The sequence below is a fragment of the Colletotrichum orchidophilum genome (assembly GCF_001831195.1).
Source record: "Colletotrichum orchidophilum strain IMI 309357 chromosome Unknown Scaffold_125.1, whole genome shotgun sequence".
Taxonomy (NCBI): Eukaryota; Fungi; Ascomycota; class Sordariomycetes; order Glomerellales; family Glomerellaceae; genus Colletotrichum; species Colletotrichum orchidophilum.
The window spans coordinates 113,332-135,877 of NW_019173081.1; the positions used below are offsets into that span (position 1 = coordinate 113,332).

At 55.5% G+C, this 22,546-nt stretch overlaps 8 protein-coding genes across 8 annotated transcripts; 4 read left to right on the plus strand and 4 right to left on the minus strand.

Moving 5' to 3' along the window:
• Positions 1-1,258: 1,258 nt before the first annotated feature.
• CORC01_11478 (kynurenine 3-monooxygenase) lies at positions 1,259-2,545 on the plus strand (the record flags this gene model as incomplete). Its single annotated transcript, XM_022623102.1, has 1 exon — positions 1,259-2,545. The coding sequence occupies one exon, from the start codon at positions 1,259-1,261 to the stop codon at positions 2,543-2,545; it is 1,287 nt and encodes a 428-aa protein (XP_022470419.1).
• A 936-nt stretch (positions 2,546-3,481) lies between these two features.
• CORC01_11479 (nonspecific lipid-transfer protein) lies at positions 3,482-4,940 on the plus strand (the record flags this gene model as incomplete). The annotated part of the gene is made up of 2 exons (XM_022623103.1): positions 3,482-3,984; positions 4,058-4,940. The coding sequence occupies 2 exons, from the start codon at positions 3,482-3,484 to the stop codon at positions 4,938-4,940; spliced, it is 1,386 nt and encodes a 461-aa protein (XP_022470420.1).
• A 164-nt stretch (positions 4,941-5,104) lies between these two features.
• Positions 5,105-5,915, minus strand: CORC01_11480 (acetyltransferase; the record flags this gene model as incomplete). Its single annotated transcript, XM_022623104.1, has 2 exons — positions 5,105-5,361; positions 5,483-5,915. 2 exons carry the CDS (start codon positions 5,913-5,915, stop codon positions 5,105-5,107), a joined length of 690 nt encoding a protein of 229 aa, XP_022470421.1.
• Positions 5,916-9,352: 3,437 nt separating this feature from the next.
• Positions 9,353-11,815, minus strand: CORC01_11481 (DEAD/DEAH box helicase; the record flags this gene model as incomplete). The annotated part of the gene is made up of 1 exon (XM_022623105.1): positions 9,353-11,815. One exon carries the CDS (start codon positions 11,813-11,815, stop codon positions 9,353-9,355), a length of 2,463 nt encoding a protein of 820 aa, XP_022470422.1.
• Positions 11,816-12,223: 408 nt separating this feature from the next.
• CORC01_11482 (uncharacterized protein) lies at positions 12,224-13,726 on the plus strand (the record flags this gene model as incomplete). Its single annotated transcript, XM_022623106.1, has 2 exons — positions 12,224-12,702; positions 12,757-13,726. 2 exons carry the CDS (start codon positions 12,224-12,226, stop codon positions 13,724-13,726), a joined length of 1,449 nt encoding a protein of 482 aa, XP_022470423.1.
• Positions 13,727-14,486: 760 nt separating this feature from the next.
• CORC01_11483 (uncharacterized protein) lies at positions 14,487-15,605 on the plus strand (the record flags this gene model as incomplete). Its single annotated transcript, XM_022623107.1, has 1 exon — positions 14,487-15,605. One exon carries the CDS (start codon positions 14,487-14,489, stop codon positions 15,603-15,605), a length of 1,119 nt encoding a protein of 372 aa, XP_022470424.1.
• Positions 15,606-15,752: 147 nt separating this feature from the next.
• On the minus strand, positions 15,753-16,541 carry CORC01_11484 (NAD dependent epimerase/dehydratase; the record flags this gene model as incomplete). Its single annotated transcript, XM_022623108.1, has 1 exon — positions 15,753-16,541. One exon carries the CDS (start codon positions 16,539-16,541, stop codon positions 15,753-15,755), a length of 789 nt encoding a protein of 262 aa, XP_022470425.1.
• A 654-nt stretch (positions 16,542-17,195) lies between these two features.
• Positions 17,196-20,077, minus strand: CORC01_11485 (uncharacterized protein; the record flags this gene model as incomplete). The annotated part of the gene is made up of 3 exons (XM_022623109.1): positions 17,196-19,473; positions 19,621-19,739; positions 19,946-20,077. 3 exons carry the CDS (start codon positions 20,075-20,077, stop codon positions 17,196-17,198), a joined length of 2,529 nt encoding a protein of 842 aa, XP_022470426.1.
• Between the last annotated feature and the right edge of the window lie 2,469 nt (positions 20,078-22,546).

The window sequence follows — 22,546 nt, forward strand, 5'->3', positions numbered from 1 at the left end:
GACGTTGAGAGCTTATATTTGTGGGATGAAGATGCGATAGGGGCTTGGCACGCAAAACATGACAGTGACAGCAACACAAAGTAAGAAGACGAGGGTTTGTGCAACAGTCGGGCGTGGAAAAACATGTCCGATTCGGGATCACTCGGCCGAGTGGGGGGGTTGGGATATCTAAGTTCACTGCAGCATTGGTTGACGGTTATGACGAGAGAGAGGGTGAGGGTGTACGTGTGGGTGAGGGCGTGTGTTTGTGTGAGGATGAGAGAGAGAGTATCCGTAAGGAAGAGACTATTCTTTCGCCCCTTTTCCTTGGGCTACAGAAAAAAGATGAGACAGGTTCACGGTATTTGGCGGGATTGCCAGAAAAGCGTTCCGCGGAGCCGAGAGGTTGAAAGCAAGATGGAACGATTCAGAGTTTCCCTTTTTGGGTTGAGGTGAGAGTGAGGTGAAAGGGAGGGGTGGCGTGCTCGGAGTTCACATCAAGGCCTAATGTCCGGTTGGGGTCTAGGAGGGACTGAATCTTGTTCCCCCATGGAGGGCGGGGGGTGTGTGTATATGGATGGATCTTTGGGCAGGGTAGCAGTACCAGTACCGGTAGATCACCTTTTTTTGCTGTAATTACATGGTGAAAATAGTGCTTACTCGGGGCGGAGGGGGCAGGGAGGGACGTCCTGACAAAGCAGATCCAAGTGTAGCTTGACGATTAGTAATCTGGGCCTCAGGCAGGCAAAATGAGACAAAGGGAGAGCAGCGATTCGGCGGCTCGGAGGTGGAGGGGGATACCTAATCGCGGACACGGAAACGGAGCATTGACCAGAGCACGGAGGACGCTTAGCTGGATTAGGCGATTCGTATCTCATTCGGCCGAGTGGCGGGTCCGGTCACACGGAGCGGGGGGTTCTTTCGCCCGTGACGCATTCGTTGGCTTTGTGGCTTTTGGTGAGATGGTGTTTGACGGTGGAGATTGGCTCGTTGGAGGAAGCGGACCGTCTTGGAAGAGGATAGTGATGTGTCTTCTTTTTGCTGACTATGGATGAGAGGAATGGTTGGGATGCTGGGCAGGATGGGACATTAGGCGGCGGGATGGGTATAAATGGTGAGATGGTGTCTCTCCGATGTTGGCTTTTTGAGAATAGGCCTTACCATCGTGATTATCTAGATAAGTACACGGCACACAACGCATACTTGGCCTGCTATTGCTCATACCTTATTCTACCTCGCCACGTGCAACGCACTCACCCTCACGCAAGAGACATTCACAATGGCCACAACCACAGCCACTTCCCACGATGACGTCGCCATCATCGGCGGCGGCATCGCAGGCATGGCCTTCGCCCTCTGCCTCAACGCTCACGCCATCCGCGCCACAATCTACGAGTCCCGCAACGAGGTGCCCCTGCCCCACCACGCGGGCGGCGGCATGATGCTCTGCCCCAACGCCCTGCGCATCCTAGAGTCCCTGGGCGTCTACGAGCCGCTCCTCAAGAAGGCGTACAGTTTCGACTATGTCTACTACAAGGACCGCGACGAGGTCACAGTCGACCGGTACCCGCTCGGCGGCAAGGCCGACTTTGGGTACGATGCCGTGCGGATTTTCCGGCAGGAGCTGATTGAAATCCTTACGGGTGCGTGTCGCGAGCGGGGTATTGAGATACGATACGGGAAAAGATTTGTCAACGTTATCGCGGAGGGGGAGAAGGAGGTGGAGTTTGAATTCGCCGACGGGGAGAGGCGGGGGGCAGGGCTGCTCGTCGGCGCGGACGGGATCCACTCCCGGGTGCGGAGCACCTACGTCGCACCGGAAGCGAAGCCCGGCTTCGTGGGTCTCGCGGCGCTGACGTATGCGGTGCCGACGGCGCAGCTGCGGGTGCCGGCGGACAAGGACTACAAGTTCCCCGTGAGCGTGGCGAGCGGCAACGGGGTGTTTGTGCTGGCGCCGCAGGGGCGGGACGGCGGGGAGATGCTGGCGGGGACGCAGGTGCCGTTTGACGCGGCGAGGGCTTCGCTGCCGCGGGAGGCGCTGATGACGGATAAGGAGGCGCTCAAGGCGCGGTTGCGGCGGAACGAGGAGGCGTGGCCTGGGTTGGTGAGGTCTGCGCTCGAAGGGATCCGGGACGAGACGATGAATGTGTGGCCGTTTTTCATGCTTCCTGCGCTGGAGAGGTGGGCTTCGCGGGGCGGGGTGGGGAGGGTCTTGGTTTTGGGGGACGCGGCGCATGCGATTCCGCCGACGACGGGACAGGGGGCTTCGATGGCGCTGGAAGACGCGGCGGCGCTTGCGCTGGTGTTGAAGAGGATGAAGGAGAGTGAGGGGAGGATAAGTTGGGCGAACGGGGTCGGGTTCTGGCAGGGGATTCGGAGGGAGAGGCTGGGAAAGCTGGTGGGGTTGACGAAGATGTTGAATAATAAGAGGCTGCCGAGCGAGGAGATGGCCAAGTTGCCAAGGGAGGAGATTTGGTTTGAGGAGGGGGAGGGACAGATGAGGTGGTTGTATGTGCCTCAGATTGAAGAGCGGGTTGAGGAGTGGGTGAAGGAAAAGTTGCGGTGACCTGGAGACTTTGCCTTTTGAGTATGGTGTTGCGTATCGTTAACATTGGCAGTACAAAATCGCAGATGGTTGAGTTGATGGGGCTTGGTTCTTTCACGAAGCAGCATCAAAGCAGTGGCGTGTGATACTTTGACTTTTGAGTGTTGCGTCTCGATACCATTTGATAAGACTGACTAGTAGTTGAAGCTGATGAGGTTTAGCTTCTACATGAAGAACAAGGTGCTTTGGTATCAAATCAGATGCGAATACGCCGAGTCAGAATATCCGATTCAAGTCAGCATTTCGTTACATTTGCAACTAATTACTTAGTCCCAATGTCCAACGACCAGGTTACCAAAAGGAGACACTGCCCACCACCCCAGCAAAGAGGGACCGATTTTACCTCGGCAAGCGACATGATTGGCCATGTCCTTTGGGGAAGAGCTGCAAGTCAAGCGTGACCGTCTTTAGCGGCCGGGGCCTCGGCATTCTGTGAATTGGAGACGCTGTTTCCCCGCATCGAAGCTCCCCTGGTGCCCCAATGTTACAGGCCAGCTCTGAATTTAGGTGGTGTTTTGACGCCGTTTTGGTCACAGCGGACAGTGCGGAATTGGTGCCGGTAGTGGGGAGGAGGAAACCTGGAGAAGCTCGTCGCTATTCCCGGGGTCAACAGTGGTTGAGGAAGAGGGGGAGGCGAGAACGTGCCAACTTCATCTGTTATTGTTGCAGAGCACATGAAAGAGAGACGTCTTTGTACCTTAATAATCGTTTCCAAATAGCCGGGAGACATATATCACCAATCCCTGGCCCGGCGGCTATTCAATTGACATCTTCCATCCTTAATCATCAAGATTAGCATCCCAAGCATCTTAGAATACTCCCTTTCATAAGCGGGCTCTACCTTTATCACCATATAACAAGAGAACTCCTACGTTCAAACCAGACACATTATCCAACATGGCGCCACGACAGCCCCGCCAAAAGGCGCCCTGCTACGTCCTCGGGGTCGGCATGACAAAGTTCATCAAACCCCGTGGCAAGGTTGACTACACGGAGCTGGGCTTTGAGGCCGGCGTCAAGGCCATGCTCGACGCCCAGATCAACTACGACGACGTCGACCAGGGCGTTGCCTGCTACTGCTACGGCGACAGCACCTGCGGCCAGCGTGTCTTTTACCAGTTCGGCATGACGGGCATCCCCATCTACAACGTCAACAACAACTGCTCCACGGGGTCCACGGGCCTCGCCATGGCCCGCAGCTTCGTCTCCTCGGGCGCCGCCGACTGCGTGCTCGTTGTCGGCTTCGAGAAGATGATGCCCGGTTCTCTGCAGAGCTTTTTCAATGACCGGGAGAATCCTACGGGGACCACCATCAAGATGATGGCGGAGACGAGGGGCATCACCAACGCGCCGGGCGCTGCGCAGATGTTTGGCAATGCTGGGCGGGAGTACATGGAGAAGTATGTCCCCTTTTCCCCCCTTCCCATTGACGGCTTTTTTTTCTTATACACGCATGGCTCATATTACTCACAGGTACGGCGCCAAGGCCGAAGACTTTGCGGAAATCGCCCGCATCAACCACGAGCACTCCACCAAGAACCCCTACTCCCAGTTCCAGGACGTCTACACCCAGGAGCAGATCCTCAAGGCCCCCGAGATCTTTGCGCCCCTCACCAAGCTGCAGTGTTGCCCGACCTCGGACGGCGGCGCCGCGGCCGTGCTCGTCTCGCAGGCCTTCCTCGACGAGCGGCCCCACCTCAAGGACCAGGCCGTCCTCGTCGCGGGCCAGTGCCTCGCCACCGACGCGCCCTCGCTCTTTTCTCGCTCCGCCATCGACCTGATGGGCTTCGAGATGACGCAGCACGCCGTGAAAGTCGCCATGGGCGAGGCCGGTCTCACCCCCAAGGACGTTCAGGTCGTTGAGCTGCACGACTGCTTCTCGGCCAACGAGATGATTGTCCTCGACTCGTTGGGTCTGGCGGAGCCGGGCAAGGCGCATGAGCTGGTGAGGCGCGGGGATATCACGTACGGTGGAAAGTACGTCGTGAACCCGTCGGGCGGGCTCATCTCCAAGGGTCACCCTCTGGGCGCCACGGGTATCGCGCAGTGCGCCGAGCTGGTCTGGCACCTGCGCGGCTGGGCGAATAACCGCTCCGTGAAGGGAACAAAGGCCGCGCTGCAGCATAACTTGGGCCTGGGCGGCGCCGTCGTGGTGACTGTGTACCGCCGGGCGGACGGCAAGGAGGCGCCAAAGGTTGACTCGGCGACGGTGGGTAAGGTGAATAAGTTGGGGTACAATCCGGCGGTCGAGGCCAAGGGGTTCACGGTGCAGCAGGCGGCGGCTGTGAGGAGTAAGACCAAGAGGAGCGATTGGGCTTTGCAGGATACGGAGGAGAAGGTTGAGGCGCGGTTCTAGTCGGGGAGACGCCGTTGTGTTGTGTGGATAGTTTATATTATGAAAATAGCTATGAATGTATGTTGCATTGGGCACACTCGCTGGCTTCATCATTACTAGCGTCGTTGCATTCTCTCGGTGCCCCCTTTTTTGTTTCCGTGTGAGAGATGAGTCAAGCAGTGCTCTCATGGGTCATTGGTCTTCTTGACTTCATACGTCAACAGGGTCACCCAGTAACCCTTGCCTCCGTACTTGGTGTCATCTTGGTAGCCGCGATGGACCTCCTGGAAGCCCAACCTCTTGTACACGTTCAAGGCGGCCTCGAAAGCAAGGATGAACAGGTCAATCCCCGTCTGCTCGGCAAGCCGCATGCCCTCCTGGACAAGGACGGTGGCTATTCCCTTGCCTTTATGGTCGGGATGCACAGCAAGGTAGTCGAGGCCTTTATGGCTTACATCTTAGCTTAGAACTCGAGAAGCAACGCAAAGGAAGGGGTAGACGATGAGTTCGGGCCGAAAACCCTGGGGGTTTTTCAACTTTGCCGTTCACTCCGACGGACTCACTGATATAGGGCTTCTCGGCCATGATCCTCTTCTTTTGGGGTACACAGTCGTCGATCCCGCTCATGTCAATCGGCTTCCACCACGCGGCGTCCGCCTGCGCCTTGATGGCCGTCCTCTCCTCCTCGCTCACATCCGCAATCTGGAAGTCCGCCCACGCTGTCGCTTCCTCATATCCGGACGGCAGCTCCCAGCGCGCGTAACCCACGAGCTCACCCGTCTGCGGGTCGACGGCCTTTTGGTGGCGCAGGGTGGCGCGGTCGCGTATGAGGTTGTTGGGTAAGCGTTTCGTGGTCTGTGTGATGAGGAAGTCGAGCGTCGTGTCCTTGGGCCAGACGAGGGTCCAGTTATGGTTTGTCCAGAAGGCGCTCATGTTATTGCGCGCCAGGACGGGTGCGTCGGCGAGGGTTACGGGCTCGATCTTCCAGGGCGCCATGGCTCTTGGGGGGGTGGGTGGTGGGCTTGAGTGAGGTTGAGTGAGGTTGAGTGTTTATGGGGGCTGAGGGAAGTGGCTTCAATTGCACGACGTTGAGGCTGAGGTTTGGAGCGGGAATGGTTGTGATGGACTGATGTTATTGCTGTCGATTGCCAAGGGTCGTGGGCGATTTATGTAAAAAGGCCGAGAGTTGCAGTCAGTCAATCGTCGCCAGCCAACGAAGCAAGTTGTGATGTGTTCTTTTTTTTTTTTCTCGGATCAGGACAGGTTTCCTCGATTGCGTGAATTACTAGAAGCATGAGGTGCAGAGAAGGGCTAACTGGATCTAGCAATGGTGAAGAGTCACCGACTGATTTGGACGAGTCTCTCGAGGATAGTGATTTGTTGAGACCTTTTGGAAGGATTTCGACCTCCGGTATCCCGGTCTAATCCCCGCAATAGGAGAGATGTGTCCTTCAAGTGGATGGAGTGCAGCGCTTTTTCGCCATGTACACTTGTCTTCATGCTGACTTCACGCTTACCAACGTTGCTGGCCCAGATCCAGAATGACGAAACGCCTAATCTGATCAGTAAACATGCAACTTAAGAAAAGGTCGTCAAGCCTTGAGTCTTGCAATAAGGTATGGAACACCTTCGACCGGGTGTTAATGCGTCTTGGGATCGGGGACTCAGGGGTCAAACAGCCATAAGTCAAAGTTTTCTCATCGCAAATGCTGGTTAGCAGCGGGATGCAATTGCCGATCGGAGCTTAGAACTGACTTATGGTCTGCGAGTGCGCTTAAGCCTTCTCGTTGATCAGCTTCAGTTGAACAGATTGATTCCGCAACTCCTCTTGCAAGGCCGTCAAGCGCATTAGCTTCGTGGGTGGATCAACGACTGTATTCGTCACAGGATGAGATCTTCAGCTTGAAGTAGAGTCGTAGAGGTCAATCTAAGCTTTTCACTAAGGCCTTGGCGTTTACAACGTCAATCAATTACTGTTGGCGAAGACGTGAGCCTGTACGTGAAAAGAAATGATACCGATATTGTGAGTAGCGTGCAGCGTTCTCACCGTGCTTTACATGAGCCCATCTTACTTTTGAACGAGATGCGCGAGTCAGATGATTGTCTGACTCACAATAAATCATGGCAACAAACGGTGTCTACGTGTAGTTATATTGAGTGGGAGATGGGCTGCCGCCACAAAAGATGATGGCTTTTTGTTTTGTACTCGAGATGAATGAAACAAAATTGCATCCGTTGACCTCTCTCTCGGTTCCCCAAGATTACTGCCCGTTATACGAATCGACGGAAAGTTCATGGTCAGTGACTGTTGGACTAAAAGGACAATAGAATACTTTAATCATCCGTTTGGCCTAGTCCGTAACTAAAGCTCTTATGGATGTCAAATTGGGCACCTCTTTTCCTTGAGTCGCCTGCCCATAATCAGATATTGCGAGAGCGAACTCCACGGTACTGCCCGTTAAGGCGGCATCACCGGCCGTCCTTGTATCGAGGGACTACGGTAGGTCCTCGTAAAAGAACTAGAATTGGTGATAGGACGTAATTAATCAATCATCTATTAGCTTAGACCACGCAGAAATTCGACAAAAAGGGGGAGATAGGGGTTGCACACGTTGGTATATAACTACCTAGGTAGGTAGAGGCAAACCTGCTTCTAGGACTCGTACCTGGACCCATCCGCCTTGCTATCCTAGAAACCTGTCCACCTACACCAAACCAGCACATACCAGTACCCCACACCATGAAGCTGTGTTCTTCCCTCCTCTTGATCGCCCGAATGACCGGCTCGGCATTCCTGCTGAGCGGCAATGGGGCCCAGTGCTAGCTCAACATTGAGTGCCCAAGTAGTTCCTACATGCCTCACACTGGCTGGATGGAATTCGTCTGCTGGGGTCAACGCCGCAAGGGAGGTTAGTAGGCTTCGCAAAGCTTCTTTGACAACAATATACAGAGTTGCTAATAAGAGTTTGTTATGTCTAGATTGGTGCAACTTCAACTACAACGGAACTGTGTGCAATAGTGTTCTCAAGTGCGTTTCCTGCCAAGGTCAGTTTCTAGGTATATTCCCTACAAATCAGGCTTTGGTTTAAAGAACGTACTAACACCGTTTATAGGGAGCTGGTTCCTTAGCAAGTGCACTTAGTGTCCATATTGGTAGCTTTGCATGTTAAAACTGGGGCCCCAGTAGGAATAGCTCTGCCAGTGTGTTGATATTTTCATTAGAAAATGCTTAGAAGTCCTGGTGATTCAATGTTCAGATAGAGAAGCCTACATGTAGGCTTCTATGAAGACCAGTAAGTGCCAGAGGCATCTGGCAACTCCTTTCCCAAAGACACGTTGCGTCTCATATACTTGGCGATTAATGATTACAAATGTAGGACTAAGTAGTCTCAGAGGAAGATAGACAGGAGAAGAACGAGATGGGAGAAGCTGGAAAAAGGTGACTTAGTCGAGAAGTGTTTGGTCTGCAAGATGTTTGAAAACCCTACAAACTTACGTCTGGGGATGGCGCAAAATATAGTAAACTAGCTGGTTTAACTGAAAGTAGAGATAGAAGAAGCACTCGTATCCCTGGAGAAGGGTTGCGAAAGAAAACACCGGGCTTGGCAACGTGACGATGGGTAACATATTTAGGTACTAGGTACAGAATTCTGCCGTAACCTTTGAAAAAAGTACCGTATTGCGTGGTAATGCTCCAAGACGGAAGCAGTCTTCTTGCTCTCAAGTGCTCTTTCGTCTATGCTTTGCAGGTCAGATTTAATTTCTTCTCACCTTTAGAAATTCTCTTTGCCTCTTCCTACTACTCAGATTCATTTTAAAATCCTGGTGTTTTCCACTCTGTCTTGTCGCAATATCTCTTGTCCCTGGACCCGAGCGTACTCAGTACTTCCCGATGCTCGTCGCAAATAGCTGCAGGATAACATTATCATGTGGACTATTCTACAATAATAATTACAAAGGTACAAGGTTTCAGCACTTGATCAATATAGAAGTGGTAAAATAGTGGGTTCAAGCATGATCGTGCATTGGCTTTTCAACTTGGAACACCATGAATTCAAGTACGCCCAGGTAGCTCAAGGTGACTCTGACTACTCAGAGAGCACCCTTTACAGCCATCGTTGGCGATGAAGTCGTCGCCTGAATGAAGGGCCTTGTAGAAGCGTGGTCTGCTATACTTGGATCTGGAAAACAAAACTACCCCCTTTCGTGGGCTGCACTTTTTGTGAGCCTTATAATACGAGTCAAAAATACGCCACAAGTTTCGGAAATAGGCTAAAACGTTCTTGATATAAATGCATCAAGAGATGCTGATTGGATTCTTGACGTTCGTCCATCAAAAACTGTTCGAGGATGAAAGCCCAAGCGAGCTGGAAGAAGAAGACGACAGATGCTTTGAAATGGTATTATTATGCGGGACAACCCTAGATCCATGACTACCTTTGCCTCCTGGCTTCGCCTGCCTCCTTGCCCAGCTTTTCCAACGCCTCCTCGTACTTCTGCACTCTCTCTTCCTCAAATCCACCGCTGTCAGGATCTCCGATACGCAGACGATCGACCTTGACCGCGCGGCGGATCCTGCTGCTCGGCTTGGCAATCTTACCCCAGAACCAACCGCTCTCGCCGTCCTCGACCAGAGTCCAGGCGGCGCCGGCGCGGCCAGCACGCGCGGTACGGCCAACACGGTGGACGTAGCCGGCGGCGCTGGCAGGGAGGTCGTAGTTTACGACGTTGTCGAGGAGGGGTAGGTCGATGCCGCGGGCGACGAGGTCGGAGGCTACGAGGAGGCGGAGGCGGCGGGAGGCGAAGGCGCGGAGCGCGCGGCGACGGTCCGAGGTCTTCTGGGTCGAGGTGAGGGTCGCGATGTAGGGGGCTAGGGAGGGGTGGAGGAGGGAGATGAGGCGGGAGAGGCGGAGGGCGGATTCGTTTGATTTGGTGAAGATGAGGGCTGTTGCTGTGAAGGGTTTTGCGGGGGATTTTGCGGTGGTGGCGACGTCTGTTGTGCTGGCGTCTGAGGAGGTGTTCGAGTCCGAGTCGGAATCTGAGTCTGAGGAGGAATCGGAGTCGGAGGAGTCGTCTGATGAGGATGTACCATCATCTTCGGCGGCCGGTTTGGACTCCGTCTTGGAAGCGGTCTCGGACATGAGATGGCCGTCGAGAAGAAGGTCGATGAGGTAGAGCGGCTTGAGGTTCGCATCGTGCACTCTGATGGCCGACTCCTTGAGCAGTGTGGGCAGGGTATGCTCGGCGATGGGCGCCGTGCCGTCGGCTTGGTCACCTTCCAACACGATGAGCTGTGGCCTGCGGAGCTGCAACCCGCTCAGCAAGCTGAGGTCCCGCGTCAGGGTGGCACTGAGGACGACCTTGCGCACGCCGGTCAGGTTTGAGTCGGGAAAGTCGCGGGCGCTGAATTTGTTGATGCTGAGCTTGGGCATGACGGTGTCCAGCCAGCCTTGGAAGCTCTGAGCGAGAAGCTTATCGGCTTCGTCGACAACCATCCAACGCACATAGTCTAGTGAGAAGCCGGGGGTGAGGTTGATGTGCTCGACGAGCCTACCGGGGGTGCAGATCAGGACGTCGACCTTGGACATGTAGTCGACAATGTGATCCGGAAGCGAGCCAGCTGTCGGCTTCGTATCTATTGTGCCCTCAGAATCGGCTGCTGTGTCCTCGACATCCTTCCATGCCTCCAATTCCCTCTGGTGCGCGGCGCGATATGCCTCGGGGTCGTACTTCTCCCCCTTTTCGACTAGACTGTTCTGCTCGTGCTTCAACTGCTGACTACCGATGGATATACCGATGCGCACTCTCTTCTGTTCGCGGCCGTCGAATGCGCTGGCGCAAAGCTCGAATACTTCCTGAGCCTGTTTAACCAGCTCACGCGTCGGCAGGACGACCAGAGCTCGCAGCCTGGTGACGGCGCCTTGGCTGATGTCCCGCACGATGGGCAGGGCGTATGCGAGCGTCTTACCAGAACCAGTCGCCGCCGCAACGAGAAGATCGCCCTGGCGGTGCTTGCACGATGGTAGCAGAAGCGGGAGAGCGGCTGTCTGAACGGCAAAAGCATCCTTGAAACCCTTTGACTCGAGAATCTGGGCCGCTTTCGGGTTGATGCCGATGTCTGCGAAAGGCGTTCGCGTGTCGGGAGCTACGCGAATCGGAGCGGCGAGCCAAGGTGGCAGCGTCTCGTACGAGGGTTTTGAGGTATCGAGTGCAGTCTGTTCGGGTTGTGGAAGGGGCACCAAGTCGTGTTCTTCTACCTCCTCTTCCTCCTCGTCCACATCCATCTTATCTGCGACTTCGTTCTTGGCTATAATCTCTGCTGACTTTTTCAAGTACTTTGTAGCCTTGGCCAAGACGGCCTTGTGCCGTGAGTCGACGGCGCCATCGTCTGCATCCTCGGCCTCCTCACGTTCCTTCTTCTTCTTTTTCTTGTCCTTCTTCTCCTTGGAATTCTCCTCGTCGGCCCCAGCCTCGACGATCGAGACGTCAGATTCGCGCTTCTTCGTTTTCTTCTTTTCTGACTTTGGATCTTCTGGTTGTGTTTTCCTGGACTTGCTTGGTACTGTCTTGTCTTCGTCTGATGCAGCTCCACCTTCTGACTTTCTTGACTTTTTCTTCTTGACGGGGGTATCTACGGTCTCGGCCGGCTCTTCGTGCTTGCGCTTGGTTGCCGGGGAGAGCACATTGGTGTCTGTCGGCGCCGCACTCACAATGGAGGTGCGAGGTTTCTTGGAGGGAACGAATCGTGCATATGGAACGGCCGCCGTGGTACCTTCGGTCACGACTGGCTCGCTTGCCGGTATCGCGGATGGTTCTCGAGCTGGGGGAGGCGCCGGTGATGTTTCGACAGGCGCCTGCGTCTCCTTCTTCTTGGAAGGAACGTAGCGAGCGTACATGATGTCGATTAGGTGCTCCTGAGCCTGGCTGAATCGTCCCAGATGCTGCGCAAACCTCTTTCTTCGCTGTGAGGCGAGACATCCAGGTGCTGGAGGGGCACATGTCGCACCGTCCCGAAAAAAAGTTGGACAAGCCTCCTTATCGCATTTCTGCCAGGTTCTACCGCCTGCCACACTGTGCTTATCGAGCTGCCATGCCGCAGCAGCTCCACCGGAGCTACCTTACAGCAGGCAAGCACACAAGGTACCTCAGCAGGGCCCTGCTAGTTCGAACACCTTGAGGAACGCACCCATCTCCGTCCCCTTTGCGACGACATACTTAGTCCCAAGCTTTGGCGACTGACAACCCGCAATGCTTTACCATCATTTCCTTAGGTGAAAACGGCTCGCGCAGAGCATACTGACAATATGGCTCGAACATACAATATCGCTATGGCTAGCGACTTCTTCTTCCCGCAGCCAGGAGGAGTCGAGAGTCATATTTACCAGCTCTCCACGAAGCTCATCGATCGCGGGCACAAAGTCATCATCATCACCCATGCATACGAGGGCCGCAGCGGTATTCGAAATCTGACAAACGGCCTCCGAGTCTATCACATCCCTTTCCTCGTCGTATTCCGATCGGCCAGTTTTCCTACCGTTTTCTCCGCCTTTCCCATTATTCGCAACATTCTCGTCCGAGAACAGATCGAGATCGTCCATGGCCATGCGAGTTTGAGCACCTTTTGCCATGAAGCTATCCTACATGCGAGGACCATGGGTCTACGGACGGTCTTTACAGATCATTCGCTTTTTGGATTCGCCGATGCTAGCAGCATCTTGACAAACAAGATCCTCAAGTTTTCTCTGAGTGACGTGGACCACGTTATTTGTGTCAGCCATACCTGGTACGTTGCGCCGCGCCCTCGCTCTTGAGAAGAGGAAACTGATCGGGATTACAGCAAAGAAAATACCGTTCTCCGAGCGTCTTTGGACCCCCTCATGGTTTCAGTAATTCCCAACGCCGTTGTCTCTGAAAACTTCCGTCCGCTCGATTACCCTCCTACCGACGCCAATCAGGCTTTTGGCCAAAACCCACCTCCTGCGCATCATCTGGGGCCGAACGATGTAGTCACAATCGTAGTGATATCTCGTCTCTTCTATAACAAGGGAACGGATCTCTTAACGGCTGCGATCCCTCGCATCCTCGAGAATCACCCGAATACGAGATTCATCATTGCAGGCTCAGGCCCCAAGGCCATTGACCTCGAGCAAATGATTGAGCAAAACGTGTTACAAGATCGCGTAGAAATGTTGGGACCTGTTCGTCATGAAGAAGTACGCGATGTCATGGTTCGCGGCCATATCTACCTCCACCCTAGTTTGACGGAAGCTTTTGGCACTGTCATCGTAGAGGCAGCCAGTTGCGGGCTGTACGTGGTTTGCACCCAGGTCGGCGGTATTCCTGAGGTCCTGCCGTCACACATGACTGTGTTCGCCAAGCCAGAAGAAGACGACCTGGTTGCTGCAACTGGAAGGGCGATCGCTGCATTGCGAGCAAACAAGATTCGAACGGAACGTTTCCATGAGCAAGTCCAGAAGATGTACTCCTGGACGAATGTTGCTTTACGCACGGAGCGCGTGTACCATGGAATCACTGGCGAGCTCAGCGAAGCCGAATTTTATGGTTACGACGCCGCCAATTCTTCGACATTCGGCAATAGTCGAGTGCGATCTTTCGCTCTCATCGATCGGCTAAAGCGATACTACGGCTGTGGTATCTGGGCTGGGAAGCTCTTTTGTCTTTGTGCCATTGTTGACTACTTGCTGTACCTGTTTCTGGAGCTTTGGTTCCCACGAGACGAAATCGACATCTGCCCTGAATGGCCGCGAAAGGTCCCCGAAGATGCGGACGACTCCAAGGAAGACTAGGCTTGGTCTCCGTCTGCCATTCGCCCAGCTGGTCGAACTGCTCCAGGAACCCATCGTTCGATTGTCCAGGGACGAAAAGATACGAAATCTAGGCCAAGCTCCGAGTTTGATTGAAATATATCAGGCATAATACCCTACTGACCTATGGTGGCCGGCGTAGACCGGCGATGACCGGCGGAAATCAACGGACATCAAAAACTAGTGATGTCCTGGTCCAGGTGCTCCGCACCCCCGCCATCCCGAGTCAGCCCATCGAGTCTTCCAGATCCGCATCAAAATGCTTCCATAGGCCACACCTAATAATGGAGGAGAACGGGTGGAGGAATCCCTCCAATGATATCAGCCCGAAAGGAAATCAGAATGGAGTCTGGCTCTCAGCGAGCCAGATGGACGACCCGGACAGCGCCGACAAAAGGACGGGATTGGTTGGCATTCACGATATGCACAATGCTATAGCGCAGGAACCATCTTCAACGGCCTGGGTCGGCAGACTACGATGCCTGTTGCGGCCAGGCGCCCGGGTGGGCCATGCGACCATTTGAACCCCCACCACGCGCGCATCTCGACCATCTCACATGCACAGCGACACAAGACAAAATCTAGCGTTTCCCACCCCTCATTTGCGACTTCTGGTAATAGCCACAGCGACTGACAGTGCTCCCCATTATATCCCAGTCGCAGTCGCTTGCTCAACACATCAACACAGCGATTTACAAGTTTCCATCATCACAGACAGACCCCTTGCAACCACTTGCCCGTCATGGCCGCCGCGCAGGATCTCCCCATGGATCTTCCCATAATCGATCTCGATGTTTTTCTCAACGAGCCGCGCGACTCCGCCGCCGTTCGCGACGAGTGCGAAAAGGCTGCTACTGCCCTAATCACTTATGGAGCGCTCGTGCTGCACGACTCCCGCGTCGCTGAATCCGACAACACTACTTTTCTTGACTTACTCGAGGACTACTTCGCCCAGCCGACCGAAGAGCTCAAGAAGGATGAGCGCCCAGAGCTGAGCTACCAGATCGGCGTCACTCTTGAGGATACGGAGAAGCCCAAATGTGCCGTTGACGAGCCCTGCCTGCAGGTTATCCAGCGTCTGGCCGAATCCGAGCGCCCTCTCGACATCTCAGCTCACGATCCCGACCCAAAGTGCCGATTCTTCTGGCGCATGGCTGAGAACCCGCCGTACGAGACTGAGTTTCCCGGGCTCAACGCCCCCAACGTCGTTCCTGAAGCCCCGCATATCCGCGAGCGTTGGCCTCCTGCCATGAACAAGTGGGGAACGTCAATGAAGCAGGCTGTCACGGGCCTAGCGGAGATGGCGGCAGTCGGCTTGGGCCTGCCCGCCGATGCTTTCAGCTCTGCTGGCAAGTACGGGCCTCACCTCCTCGCGCCAACAGCTTCCGACCTGGTCAAATACGGCAAGCAGGACACCATTCTCGCAGGCTTCCACACAGACCTCAACTTCCTGACCATTCACGGTCGCTCTCGGTACCCCGGCCTGCACATCTGGGCACGCAACACGGGCAAGAAGATTGCCGTCAAGATCCCCGAGGGCAACTACTTGCTCGTTCAGGCCGGAAAGCAACTGGAGCATCTGACGGGCGGTCTCATCAAGGCAGGCTTCCATGAGGTTGTGGTAAACGAGAAGACGCTCGCCGTAATCGAGCGCCGCAAAGCCGAGCTTCCCGATCGCCCGCTCGTCCGCATCTCGTCTACGTTCTTCTGGCATCTGTCATCTGACCACGATCTGACACCCATACCTCAACTGTCGGAACAGGCGCAAAAGGTCAGGGCCGAGCAATTCAACCTTGGCAGGGATGAGGGAGAAGAGGTCAAGTATGCACCCATGAAGGTGGGACAGCAGGTGCAAGAGTAAGTCACGCGGCCACCTGATTGTTTTAGGTATTGTCGCTAACAGCTCATGACAGGGAACTTAAGCACATTGCTCTGATGACATGAGAAACAAGATTCTCCATATTATGATAGTACTATTAATGACAAATTACCAAAGCGTGATATGCTTTCAAGCTTGATAAAATTCCTCGCCTACGGCGACGTCCACTTTTTCCTTTGCGACTCTGTCAACCGCCGTCTTGGGATCCTCATCACCGTCCAGCAAGTCAACCCAGGACGTTGTGAAGCTGTCATTCTCCGCAATGAGCGCGGCGACCTCGGCGACGGTCTGCCGGCTCGAGGTGCCCTTGGCCTCCTTTGTCTTTCCAAACTCGACCTTGCCGGCGGGTTCCTCTGTCAGCAGGCCGGGCCGCAGGCTGATGCCAGCAAAGCCATCGGTTCTCTTCTTGGACTCTTGCCAGAGGACCTCGTCGGCGGCGATCTTGGCGAGGGAGTAGTTGTAGAGTTTCTTGTTGCCGTCGAGGGCGTCCTGCCAGGCCTTGTCGGACCACCAGGTCGGTTTTGTCTTGCGGGAGCTTAGGTAGGAGACGAGGATGAACTGCTTAATGGATGGGGTGGCGACGGCGGCTTTGATGAAGTGGATTGCGGCGTCGCGGTCGATTGCAAAGGTTCTCGAAGGGTCGCCCTTGCCGCCGGCGCCTGCGCTCCAGAAGACTGTGTCGGGCTTCACTTCATCGAGAATGGCTTGCGCCTTGGACTGGTCGGTGACGTCTTCGATGCTCCGTACCAGGACGTTGAGCTTGCCGGAGGACTGGCCGGCGCCGAGCTTCTCAATAGCGGGGACTTGTTCCTGGGCGCGGATGATGCTCGTGACGGTCCAGGACTTTTTGAGGAGGATGGGGGTGAGGTACTGGGAGACCTTGCCGTGGCCGCCGAGGATGAGGACGTGTTTGCTCATGTTGAGATTGTGTGTGGTTGATTGTGGAATGCGTGCAGCTGTGTCTTTCGACTTTGCGGTAATGCTCTCGAGTTTTGAGATGGTGTGGTAGGGAGTGAGTACGTGTTGAGGCGGATCTTCAAGTTGCGGCAGACGTCGACTCAAATAGCCCGGAACATCACACCACACGGGGCTTTGAAATCAACCTGGATGGCTTCCCCGCTCGGCCCCATCAAAGACGGCGTTAACGGCGGGCATGACATCTGGCGGTGGATGGCTGGGTTCGGATGCGGGCGGACTGGCCGAGGTGGATGCGCTGTCTCTTTACGAATACAAATACATGTACCTCCGCATAGTTGCCCCCCCGCAGATGAGCTTTTTCGGGGTCCCGGATCACGTCACCGGGGTGTCAGTGACGTACGTCCAGCGAGTTTATTTGCTTGCTCTTCCCCACCAGGTTGCCTAAAAGCCGATTTTGGGGCCTGGGCAGAATGTTCAATTGAGTTTCTGGCTTAAACAACCCCGCGTCAGGATCCGTGGCCATCGGCGTTAGTTACTCAGCGAAATAAACGTCAGTCTTGGCTAACATGTCGTGCCCCTCTTGCCTTCGTCTTTGGTTGGTTTCTCATCCTGATGAAATCACTTGCATTGTACGACGTGTCTAGACTTAATGCATCAAGCGTCTAGTAGATCAAAGTCGCCCGGGAACCCGAGGGCGGCGAGGTCGAACCCCTCAGCCTCGAGGCCCGGGACGCTCGACTGGAAGAAGTGAGGCGTCATGGGCTGGAACATGTCACCCGTGATGCTCGTCCGCGCACACGAAGGCGAGTCCTCCTCGCCGAGCGGGTGTGCCGTACATGTGCCATTGGCGACCATCTCTACCTGAGACTGGGTCCGCGACGCTGCGCCATCGGGCGGCGGACTGGGGAACTCGTCCAGCGCCATTTCTCTAATCATGCGCAGCGTGTTACGGTGCACCACGATGATCTCGAGCTGGCTCATCAGCGCCATCAGCGCATCGGCTGATTCGGCCCTCATCTTGCGCGGGCCCGCTACCGTTACAACATCCGATGGCGTCATTTCAATTGTTGTCGTTGTTGTCGTTGTCGTTGTCGTTATCGTCTCCTCAAAGAGCGGTACCTCGCGCGCCAGGATATCAAACGCATCCCGCAGACAAGCGCTCTGCGGCCACCGCTCCGCGAGGATCGAGAGCACGATGCTGCACGCCCGGACGGCCTCGGAGGCGTCCGGCCCCGCGTATGCGGGCGTCCTCGCGCGGGGCGGCGTGGCGAAGAAGCAGTACAGCAGCGCGACGCCGCACTTGAACTGCGCGACGAGGCCGAGCCAGAGCTCGGCGATGGGCGGGGTGTCGCGCCGCTGGAACTTGCGGAAGATGAGGCAGGCTTGGACGCAGGATTTGACGGTCCAGTCGCCTGCGGGACCGGGGGCCGTGGAGCGGGTGGGTTGGTGGAGCATGGCGAGGCTGTAGTTGTAGATCATGTGTAGCCATTCTGGGTGGGTGAAGCTGCGGGAGCGGGGGCGGGAGCGGGAATGGGATGCGGAACCAGGACCGGAGGCGACGTCGGCACCGTCGGCGTCGGCGTAGCGGTGGCAGAGGGCGCGCCAGCGGTCGAGCTTGTCGAGGACGCGGAGGCGCCAGTGGGGGAGGTCGTCAAAGTGCGTCGAGAAGTCGCGGTGGAGGGTCGTGTTTAGGATCTCGGACTGGATCTGGCGGCAGTAGACCACGTGCAGGGCGGCGGAGACGCTCGTGCGGCGTGGGTGGTCGTGTTTGTCTGGAAAGGAGGCGGCGTCGAGGTCCGCGTCGTCCATATTTGCGTACATTTTGACAGTGATTTGGTAGTCTGGGACAGAAAAGGGGAGGTCAAACATTGTGCCGACGGCGCGGTCTAGGGTGTAGGCGGACCAGAAGACGCGGCGTCGCATTTGGATGCGGATCTTGGCGGCTACGGCGTCCGGACAAGGGACGGACGACGAGGCAGAGGAGGAAGAAGATGAAGAAGAAGAAGAAGATGATGATGATGAGATTGGTGGTTCCGCGTCGGCGAGGTGGAGCTGGGCCATGACGCAGTAGCGCATCGTCGCCGAGGCGATGGAGATGATGCGCTCGGTGGAGGGGGAGTAGATTGCGTGCATGGCGAGGAGGAGATAAGCCTGGATGTGGAGGAGGCGGTCCGGGAGGGCGAAGACGTGGGAGAGGTATTTTGTCACGGCGAGGCGGTAGAGGGTCTGGTGGCTATGGTGTCTAGGGAAGAAGAAGTCTGAATGCGAGTAAGACGACGACGACGATAAGGACGATGGCGACGGGGGCTTTTCGAGGAGGAGGCCTATGGAGAAGATCATATTGGTGAAGTAGGACGCCCACGCGTCCTTTGGTCGCCTCGCTGGGTTGCGGAAGTCATCTAGGCGGAGAAAGGGGTAGCGGCAGTGGACTTTGTCTTGGTAGACGTCGAATAGGGAGTCTTCTGTTGCTCTGTCGAGGAGCACCTCTGGGTCGTCGTGGTTGTGATGGCTCTTGCTGCCGGTAATCTGCGCTGTGCCGCCGCCGCCGCCGTCGTGGAATGATGGAGGAGGTGGTGGTAGTGAAGATGGGTTGTCTTCTTCTGAGCGGGCAAACGTAGCCAAGAGGCCGATCGCGGGTGAGCTCCTTGAGAGTGAGGCGTCTGGTCCGAGTCCCGATGCGAATGAAACTCTGCGTTGATGATTCCCTTCAGAGTGGTGATGCGTATGAGATGCCTCTCGCGCACGGAATGACGACGACGACGGCTCCTGCGTATGGCTGCCATGGCCGTTCCGATCGACGATGGATTGAAGTCGAGCGTTGGTCTCTTCGAGACGCGATATGCGCTCCTCCAACGACGCGATGTCACCCAGCCAGGCCAGGGGCGTATGCGTCGAGGGTTGATGGTGATGGTGGTGGTAATGGTCCGAACTCCTGGAACGGAAGAAAGAGATGGCGCGGCATTAGTCCGTGAATCAACCAGATCGACGGGGAGATCATCATCGCAACCGTCTTCTCTCATCGCACAACATGAAACTCGAAGTCTTCCTTCTTTGGAACTGGGGAGGAAAATAACCTTACAGCGGAGGGAACCCGGGGCCCGGGGGACGGGTTTGATAGGACATTGGGAGCACCGCCTCGTTGCATTGCTCTCCTGACCTGGCGCAGTTGGCGCAGGGTCTTTGATCGTCACATTTTTGCTGTAAAAGATTGTTAGCCCTTTTTTGTTTCCCACTTGGTTCCTCATTCTTTTGGAATCGGGGTGGTGGGGAGGTTTGAGCTCTCGATGATCGGGTCCAAGGGTTACCCAACTTAGGTAGCGAGTGATGTTTCAAAAGGAGTTGAGACCACGGTGCTGCTCTAGGGTAGGTAACCGGAGAATGAGGGGTTCTGGCTCTGACATTACCTTTCGTCGACGGCACCGTGAGCATGCCTGCGTCTTGGTCCGCTTGGCCGGCGGTTCGCCGCGGTCTTCGGTCACGGGTGCGGCGGGTCCGGGGTCGTACGGCGAGCCGATGGCGGGGGCTGGTGTCGTCATGACCGCCCGGGAGGGAGGAGAAGGGGGGGGGGGGGGGGGGGGGGCGGGGGGGGGGGGGGGGGGCGGGGGGGGGGGGGGGGGGTGGGGCGGGGGGGGGGGGGGGGGTGGGGGTGGGTGGCGGCCGGGGGGGGGGAGGGGGGGGGGGGGGGGGCGTCTGATGTTTCTTGTTTCCTCTGACGCTGTTGCTCTATTTATCGGGTACAGAGTCGTTTCGCGTTTAGGGCGATGGGCGGGAATATAGTAGCTCCAGGAGGGGAAGCTGGCATCCTAGAGGTTCAGTCATGTATCTACATCCATGTTGCCACAGACTGCAGTTTGAGTGAGACGGAAAGAAGAATGATTGTCGTCCAACAGAGGTGCGCCGAGGAGATGGTGCGACTGATAAGCGGACATGGTGATTACTCGGCATCCTCCAGCTTTCGGGAGATAGCGGTGGGACTCTGGAGTTGTGGGTCCTTTTCCGGTCTTCTCTGATCCGGAGTTGGCGGTGATAAGATGCAGGAGTAAAGTGTCCGTGTAAGTCAAGTTGATGGGGAATTAAGTGGTGCAAGACAGCTGGAAATTCAATAATGTGCCAAGTACATTTCAATATTATTACAAGTCACCAAGAAAAATATCAGTTGACTCAAGCTGACGATTCTGATTGGTTTTCTCTTTTAGAGGTTTCCCCTTGGACAGGAGGCCACATATGGTCACAATTGCTGCTCTTTATCTTGCCTTGCTCTGCACAGCTTCAAATTGTTTGTTGTCTTGAGACACACTTTTTCGAGGTTGTTTCGAGGAGAATAAGAACACCCGAGACTTTTTCCCATTCAGCTTGAGCCTGGTATTTCAAAGGTAAACTGGAATTTCACAAATACCAGCAAGAGAGCATGGGGCGCATTCGGTTTCGTACGTCATTTGTTTCCATCTACCGCCTTGACGTCCCGTGGCATCAATCGCAGTAGACGCGCGTAGGGAAACCCGAATACGTTCGGAACGTGGAGAAAAATATAATCGTAATGGAAGATGAGATCTCACGGATTTTTTTGTTTCCAATGTGAAAAGTTGGTTTCCAGACTCGCGGTAAGGCACCATGCTTGAATAGGCATTTTTTTGCCGTGTTATCCAGAAATATCCACGCAGTTCTTCCCATCATGGTACCGAGGTTCCCGAAGAGACGATCGACGGCGCAACCCTCGATCAGAATGGTCGCACTCGTAGCGCTTAGTATATCTCTGACATTGGCGTCCCATCTCCGCGGGAAAATTCCCACCACAAGTTGGGATGGATTGCTACATGACGTGCTGCCTTCCTCAATGGAATCGCGAGATCAAGAACGACTACGACAAGTCACAAAAGAACACGCTTCAACGAGAATGAAAAGCGCGACCTCGGACATTGGTCGCCCACCGCCCGAACCAAGGCCCTACCTTTCGTCGCAAGATCTCGGTGGGATGCCGAGGGGCGCCTTGTCCCCACCTCCCCCGGCGAAGGTTTGTTTTGTCAGCCATGTTTTGCGTCTTGACTACTGAGGGCGATGGGCCTCTCTCTATGTGAAATCAAGCAACTGGACCAGGTAACGCGCCGTGTCAACCAAACGCATGAGAATCGCAGGTCTCAAAGAGAAGAAACGGTTGGAGGTAACCGGGTAGGGATGAACAAATACCCTCTGCCTGTCGCCTGGTAGGGCATACGGAGGTGGAGTTTTCTATGGATAGTAACAAACCAGCAAGAGTCTTTGCTTGATTGCCAGAGGAGGATTTCTGTGGTCGGGTACCGGACGGAGATCGTGCAAGGCCACCCCTCTCCCTGATTGACCGAGCTTGGCGGGCTTGTCTGTGTCAGAGGTGTGGCCTGGCAAAACTTGGGATTTAAGAGGCGGCGGCGGCGGCGGCGGCGGCGGTATGAGTTGCGACGCGGGGATCATGCAAGTTTTCAAGTTCGAGGTTGGGGCGGTTTGACAAGCGACGCCGTGACGGGGATGTTCCGACGTCAGGTCGGGCAGCGGTGGTTGCGAAAAGGGCAGACAAGGGGACGGATCCTGGAAGGGTGGACGAGGAGGCTCTTTCCAGGGATTATTAACGTTGGTCAAATCTCATCGCGGCTCTTGAGGGAATGAGAGACAAAATCCGGATTGCCTTACTGAGTCTATTCCTTAGACTATGACGTTGCAACGTGGGATTTGAATGCCCACTTGGTGCTAAGACAATTGGCCCCCCCCCCGATCGAGCTGCCCATTGTCCAGAGACTCTCAGAAGCCGAGAGGGTGTAGTCAAGCCCGAGAGAAAGGATTGATGGAACTTTGAAAGAGACATTGGCGGGACGTGAGGGATGAACCTGGAGAGGGGGTGGTTTGGCGGTCGGAAGGGCGGGAGAACGGTGGGACGAAGTAGGAATTGAGGGTTTCATTGGTCTGAAGAAGATCGACTCAAACATTCCACGTCTGACAGGGGCCGGAGGCAACCCTGCGCGGGGGGCGCACTGGGG